At 37.5% G+C, this 7,503-nt stretch overlaps 1 protein-coding gene across 1 annotated transcript in view; it reads right to left on the bottom strand.

Moving 5' to 3' along the window:
• The window catches only part of LOC106456390 (CD209 antigen-like protein E), a 6,036-nt gene extending 2,313 nt beyond the window's left edge, over positions 1-3,723 (bottom strand). Inside the window, exons 1-4 of the mRNA XM_013913875.1 lie at positions 3,598-3,723; positions 2,701-2,802; positions 1,179-1,480; positions 1-59 (exon numbers count right to left, since the gene is read on the bottom strand). Of these exons, the coding sequence (XP_013769329.1) occupies positions 1-59; positions 1,179-1,480; positions 2,701-2,802; positions 3,598-3,667 (533 nt within the window). The 5' untranslated portion in view covers positions 3,668-3,723. The remainder of the gene's footprint in view (positions 60-1,178; positions 1,481-2,700; positions 2,803-3,597) is intronic.
• Positions 3,724-7,503: the final 3,780 nt, after the last annotated feature.

The following is a 7,503-nucleotide window of genomic DNA, read 5'->3' as shown; positions in this document are numbered from 1 at the left end:
GTTCCCTCATTGCTCCCATCCATCAAACCGATCCAGCTCCATGTTTCTGACTTTGTTAACTTGGAGAGAAAAGTCTGTTTTTAATGATAAAAAAAAGATACAAATGATATTTTAAAAATTGAATCATTATTATAAAATCATTAAACAGAAAATTAAGCTATTATACATTAAATTACATTAGGGGTATTGTACCCCATTTTGACCTTGAGACTTAGACCACCATAGACCCCCACCTTCAGTCTTATGCACAGGGCTTGTTCATGTGCTACCATGATTAGAGCCTCCGTGCTGTCTTTCTATCCAACTTTGTCCAGCCACTGGTAGGATTTTTTGATATCAGCCACTTCTTCTATCTGCCCGTAGTACATACTGTCCTTCCATGATGTTCTTGCTCATCTTTTTTTCTCAGGTTTCTAATGCCTGAGGTATACGCCAAGCACAAATTCATTGTGGCCATCTTCCTGATATACCCATTTTTGTTGTTTCATTCTGGATGATGCTTCTGACAATCACTAATCCTTATCCTCCTTCCTTTAGCTTCACATAAAATGTCAGGGTGCAGGACGTGGGGTGAAACCCTCCATACATGGTAAAGAGCTTTCTTGTCTTGATGTCAGGGACTTCTATCTTCTCCTTTGGCGAGCTGGTTATTCCAGTAGAGTATATGATGACTGGCAGGTTGTACGTGGTGATTCAGCAGATCTTGTTCTTGCCATTCAATTGACACCTTAGGACTTGACACTCTGCTGGTATTTGGTTGTGGCTTTTCTAGCGGCCTCTTCATGGTTGCAATTTGTATAATTCTAAGGTACTTCTAGCTGTCCTCAGTATCTCCAATGTAGCCTTCTGGCAGTGCAGTCTCCTCAGTTCTGACTAACTTCCTTCTCTTTCTCCAAAATCCTACTATTTGGCATCAACTCACCCCACCATGATGGAAGAAGATACATGCTGAGTATGACTCAATAAACACTAAAAACACCAGAAACCTTCCAGTTAAAAGCAAACAAACAAACCCACACACATGGCTTTCCATTCAGCTAAAACAACTTTACGAATGTCATTCTTAAAGATCATTGGACGCAATTCGATCTGTAGTTACTGCGTTTATTTACTTACACATTATTATGATTATGGTCATATCATTAACTAAGCAGTCTGGTCAACTGTTAGGGAAGTACCTGCTCCTTGTTGCAGTCAATGACAACTAGATCTGCTCCTTTGTCTTTGCAGTCCTGTCTGGCTCTTGTCCATGAACCAGAGTCATTGGAGAGGAAATAACAAGAACTACTAAATATCCTCCATCCTGCTGGACAAGTTTTCTCTCTCTGTCTGGTTAAAATTAGTTCTTTCTTTAACTCAGTGATGCTTGAATTCAGCAGGTCTCTCTCTCTGGTCATGAATGACATTGCATTAATAGAGGCCTGGAGATGCTCAGTCAGGTTGTTTTTGAGAAAAGAGAAATGTGCAGCTTCACTGTGATCTGGAAATAAATACATTTACAAAATGACATATTTATGTTTATTATGTTAAGGACAAAACTAACAACTGAGTTGGTCAATATTGACAGGCTTTGTTACAACATATGTTACCTAAGGCATTATTATTGTGCCTCTGTTCTATGAGTGCAGGTTAAAAAAAAAATAGAAAAATATGCAAGTGCAAATGTTGCATTTTGAGGAGAAAATTATTTTGAGTGAAGAAACGTTTAATTGGAGCAAACAAAATTCATTGCTGCGTGCAAGAAATGTATTTCAGTGTTTGCTATTATGCATACACACACACAATAACAGCCCCTCTTGCTCAGTTGCTGGCTGTTCTCAGTGTGACGTTCATGCTCTCAACTCTCTGTACACCATTCTAGGTGTACCAACCAACCAATCACAGACGTGGATGTGAAAATTCTGATTGGCTGTTACGGTCTCCAATCAGCTTGCTAGCTATTGCATTCCGGAAACATGGTCCAGAATGTTGCCAAATGCATTTTCGGTTAGTATGTTTAATTATTTCATTTTAAAATATATAATTTTTTAAGACCACTGTTGGTTTTAATCTAGTTTAAGCTACACTTTTCTTCGCTCAAAAATAATTTACTCCACAAAATGCAACATTTGTGCTTGCAAAGTTTTTTTTTTTACGTGCAGTTAGAATAGAGGCACAAAAATGACACCATAGTTGCCACCTAAGAAAGATGGTGTCAGTTAATATTGGAATAACGGGGTGCCTGCAGCTTGGTCCTTTCAGCGACTGAAATTATTTGATGTGTACATGTGTTCATGTGTACATTACATGTACTCTGTTTAGAAATACATTTGGCCAAACAATGTTTAATGCAGTGGCACTTTGGAGTCACTGGAATCCATTGACTTCCGTGTCTGTAAATAAAAACAGCTATTCTAACAGTGCCTATAATTTGTTATTTTCTCTCATACAATGACAATGAAGCTAGTGTAGAAGAACAATAAATATCTGTTGTTATTTTTATTTGTTTTGTATTCATGAACAGCCATTTTTTCTTATTATTTTCTAATTATATACAGTGATGTAATGACGTTATAAATAATTCGATGATAACTGATGACTGTGTTCTCATAGATGAGCGAACTAAACGAGCACTGAAGGCTTGGCATAAACTGCCCGTATGAATACGGAATACAGAATATAAAAATGAACTGAATAAAGCTAAATGTGAACAAAACTCACAGTGCAGACCAAGGCCAATGAGCCCAACCAACAGGGAAACACTCAGCAGCCCCAAAGTAAGAATAACAGCTTTGTGAAACTTCCCATCAGAGCTCTTTGGACCTGATAAGAAAAAAAAAGTCAGAGATGTCTTTCACATAATGCAACATATGCAACATATACTCAGTTACTGCGGTACAGTAAGTCTGGACTGGTTGTCCGTCTTAAGGCTCTGAGTTAGAATTACTAGAAACTAATTAAAGGAGACATCCTAACTTCCTACATCTAGATAATGATACCACTGTCTCTGATAACATACTCTGATTAAGCAACTCTGTTAGTCAAGTACAGTCAGTCACTCACCTTGTTGCCCTAAAGTAGCAGACCAAGAAATAAACGCCCTAAGCGACGGTCAGCTTGTGGGCTAGAGCAACCTCTTAGAAGCAATAAAAGCTGTAATAGCCATACACATATTTTAACCTTTACCGTTTAACAACACAATTCAGACTTTAAATGCAGGTAAGATATTCATTTAAATCACGAAAGCCAATTTCTATAAATCACCAAGACTAATCATAATAGATGAAATGGGATAACTGCCACTAAATACCACTATGGTCTCATAGTTCCTCCAAAGTCCATAATTCAACAAAAAATTAGCAGCAAAGAAAAGACTTGTGGCTCCAATTTTTAGATCACAGTTGTTTGGCCATAATTAACCGTCTGGAACACTCTGAAATATTATATTGCTGAGACCGCTCCAGAGACTCCAGTTTCACAACACTTACAACTTGTTTTTAACTATGTACATGGTTACCCCGCTGAGTTCCTATTCATCACATTACTTCAAGTCCTAGATGGATGAGGTTTGGGGGATTTCAGTCCTTTGACAATCTCCATCAAACTGGAAATTCTTACCTGTTTGAATTGTTGAAGAGCTTCTGTTGACTGACTTGCCATGTTGAACATTGACATAGATTTCCTCCATCTCTCCTGAGATAGTCAGCTTTCTTTTAGAGAGTCGGCTCTGCAGTACACGTTACTTGAAGCATAAATGAGGACGTTTTTAGCTTAGTTCCTTCTTGTCTTTTACAGAAGTTTTATCGGAAGTCATACTGTATGTGTTGAATCCAGAAGTGTCACTTCTAATAATATTTCTATAACACAGTTTAAGTTTGAAGGTTGAAGTTTCCTGGAATAGTCTGAATGACTAATGTTACATGAAAAGACAGATATACAACAAAATTCAAAACTCAGCAGAAGGTCTAGATCTTGTCCCTTGAAGTTGCTCATTACCCACTGTGTGGATCATAAAAGTATAATGAAAGTGAGCAGGCAATCTGCATATACATTAATCTCACAAAGATGCACTGAAATCACCAATCAATCACATTCCAATTGGCCTTGTGTCCAATGAACTTCAATTCAATTCAATTCAAACTTTATTTTTATAGCACATTTAAAAGCAAGAGAGTTGACCTAAGTGCTTCACAATCAGTTAGGAACAAGAGAAGAAAATAGAGAAACAAATACAGATAAATGAGAGGACATTGTATTAACATTAAAAAACAGGTCGGAGGTTATTAACTTGAGTTAAAAGCCAACATTGTGGGGGGGTGGGGATAGTTCAGGTAGAGTGGTCGCCCCTTGATCGGAAGGTCGGGGACTCGAATCCACCGAATCCAAGCTACCCTGAGGTACCCTTGAGCAAGGTACCGTCCCTACACACTGCTCCCCAGGCGCTGGATTGGTAGCTGCCCACTGCTTCACTGAGTGAAGGGATTAAATGCAGAGGACTACAACATTTCCAACGTGTGGGACTATAAGAGGTTTAAAATGGAAAAAAGGGGAGTTTTAAGACGCAATTTAAAAGACTGAATAGGATTCAATCGAGACCTCGGTTATATTAAGAGCTCTCAGTGCTCTTTTGGGGTTATAAATGTTGAGGAGTTTGCTTAAATAGCTGGGTGCCATATTATTTAAAACTTTAAAAGTTAAGTAAAAAAAATCTTAAAACTAATATGGTATTTGACAGGGAGCCAGTGTAAATTTGCTGAAACTGGAGTGATACATTCATACATTCTAACATCTATTAAATGATGAGCAGCAGTATTTTGGACTAACTGCAAGACATGAGTGGTGAAGACCAAAATAGAGAGAATTGCAGTAGTCCAGTCTAGAGGTGATGAAGGCATGAATAAGTGTTTCTAGGTGTTTTGGAGGAAGATAAAGCTTCACATAACAGATAAAAACTGGTTTGAACTGTGGACACTTGCCTCTCTAATTAATAAAAGCTATCTAAAAACACTCCCAAGATTTCTTACAGTGTGAGAATGATGATAAGCAAGTGAACTGAGGGTAACAGTTAACTTATCCAAAGTCGAATGACTTCCAAAAACAATAACTTCAGTCTCATTTACATTTAGGATGAGAAAATTTTGTGCTAACCAGTCTTTAACATTACAGTGGAATAGAAACACCCAGTTTGAAGGGGAAGTAAATTTGGGGGGCATCAGCATAACAGTGAAAGGGGATGTTGCATTTCCTAAAAATAAATCCCAAATGTAGCATGTATAAGGAGAAGTGTCACTTTCCTGGGTCTGACCCAGCGTTTTGAGTTTTAGTTTATTTGGATGATATGTTTGAGTTCTTTAGGGTAGCTAAGTTGTTTATTAGTTTCCCTTTGTGTTTTCTACCGCTGTATTTAAGTTTCCCTTTGCCCTTCATGTGTTTCATGCTGCGTGTCTTATGTTGTCAAGTTTATATTGTCTTGTCTGCGTCACATGTTTCCAGTTATATTTTGAAGGTCTGTGTCCTATTTCAGTGTAGTCAGCTTTGCTTCCTTTGTCTCGTTATGTCAGACTAGTGTCAGCTGTTTCCCCATGTGTTTCCACTTCCCCTGATCACCCTTGTGTGTATTTAGTCTGTGTGTTTCTGTTCATTCCTTGTCAGGTCGTCTGTTGTTCACGCCATGTTCTTTACACCAGGTTTCCAGGTTTCATGTCCAGGTTTTTTCATATTGTTGTTTAGATTTCCCAGTTTAGGTTTGTGTTAATTTTGCTTCAGTTTGCCTTGCCTTTTGTTTGTACCTTTTACCAGCCTCATTAAACGGCTCGCTTTTTGTTAACATTCAAGTTTTGTTCCCTGTTCCTTGGGGTCTGCGTTTTGGGTCCTTCTCATCAATTCATACAGTCTGCCCTCGCCAGACTGTGACAAGAACAGAGTTGGACCCAAAACAGACCCCTGAGGCACACCACAACAAATTGGGGCAAAGGAAGTGGAGTATTGTCCAATAGTAACAGAAAAGGACCTCTCTGATAGATATTTAAACAATGATAAAACTGTGCCTTTAAGACCAACAATGAACAACCTGGGTTGTTCTGTTGTTTAAACATGGCAAATAATAAAAGCTTCTCGAAAACAGTTAACACACTGGACAAAAAGATGTGTTATCCCCTTGTGCTGCAAATTTTCCAAAGTGGAAAAACCTGGACTTTATGCAAAACATCACAGGAGAAATGTAAGCTATCAGTTTCAGTCACGTCCATCATACAGGTACAGTGAATACTTTATATTTTGCTTCTATGAAGGTCAGGTAATTAAACATCTTAACTGTCTGCAAAGATGTTTTAACACAATGTGAAGATCAAAAGCAGTTAGTTCCCCGTTGATTTAATTTTACGTTTTGGTAACTTTTAGGTGAAGGAATAGGACCAGTTTGATGTTAATGTAACAGCAGTGTGCAACCTACATGACAGTACAACAATTTTTTTCACTATTACTATTATTTGTAACATTTTGGTTTTAATTACTTTATTGTATCATATACATGTAAATGCAATGCCATTAAAATACAATTGCTGTGATGAAACATATGTACTGTGTTAATAAGACGTTCTACATTCATAGCAAAAGGAAGTTATTTTCTTGACCAAAGAGCTACAAATAAAATCAGTCAAGAAAAATATTTTTCTCAAGGTCTTGTTTTATATTTATTCAAGAAGGAAAAGGCTAATCACAAATGAATGCCATTTTACTAACTGCATTACACCTTTAAATCATTAGAATTTGATGAAAAGGATTCCTTGGCAACTGTTACACAAGAGTGTAATCGTTCTGCTATGTTTTTGTACCAGTCAGTGAAACATGACAGACTGCTGAATTAGTGGAGTTTGTGTGGATACTACTACCAGCACATACTGGGTACTGTGTAATATGGATGTATGTCACTTATCTTCACATGAATGTATCTTTGAGATATTCTCATTGTGTATTCCTTTTGTTGTCTTAGATATTCTTTATTTCTTATTATTGAGCTGAAGAAATGGCAATTTTGTCTTTTCAACATTCTCAGTCATGCCGCTGGGCAGGCAGGCAGCATAGACGCCTAAGTTTGTGAATGCGATAACTTGAGAACAAGGCGGCGTAGGATTTTGAAATTGATACCATAGTTGTGTCTACCAAGAGGCTGAGCGGTAGCACTGGTGGTCACCATTATTTTTTACAAAAAAGCCAACAAGATACTGAATTTGCCTACAGGACTAGAATATGTAACTACTGCTGAATTAATGTTCAGATATCATTTAACTGCTGTAGCTGCTCCTGCTGGTAACACTTTAAACTTTTAACTGACTTGTTTGATATGTAAAATCTGAATATTATATTAACACAAATACCAAAGACTTTAAGTGAATGTTGTGGTGTATATCTTTGAAATGTTGTGAAGCAAAAGCACAAAGGTGACCAATTTGGAAATGCTCAAGTAAAGTGCAAGTACCTTTATATGACAGTACTTAATTACATTCCATATGACATACAGTGGGG

Source organism: Pundamilia nyererei, unplaced genomic scaffold, assembly GCF_000239375.1.
Source record: "Pundamilia nyererei isolate P.nyererei 1_Seehausen unplaced genomic scaffold, PunNye1.0 scaffold00157, whole genome shotgun sequence".
Classification (NCBI taxonomy): Eukaryota; Metazoa; Chordata; class Actinopteri; order Cichliformes; family Cichlidae; genus Pundamilia; species Pundamilia nyererei.
This window is presented reverse-complemented; position numbering and strand designations above follow the sequence as displayed.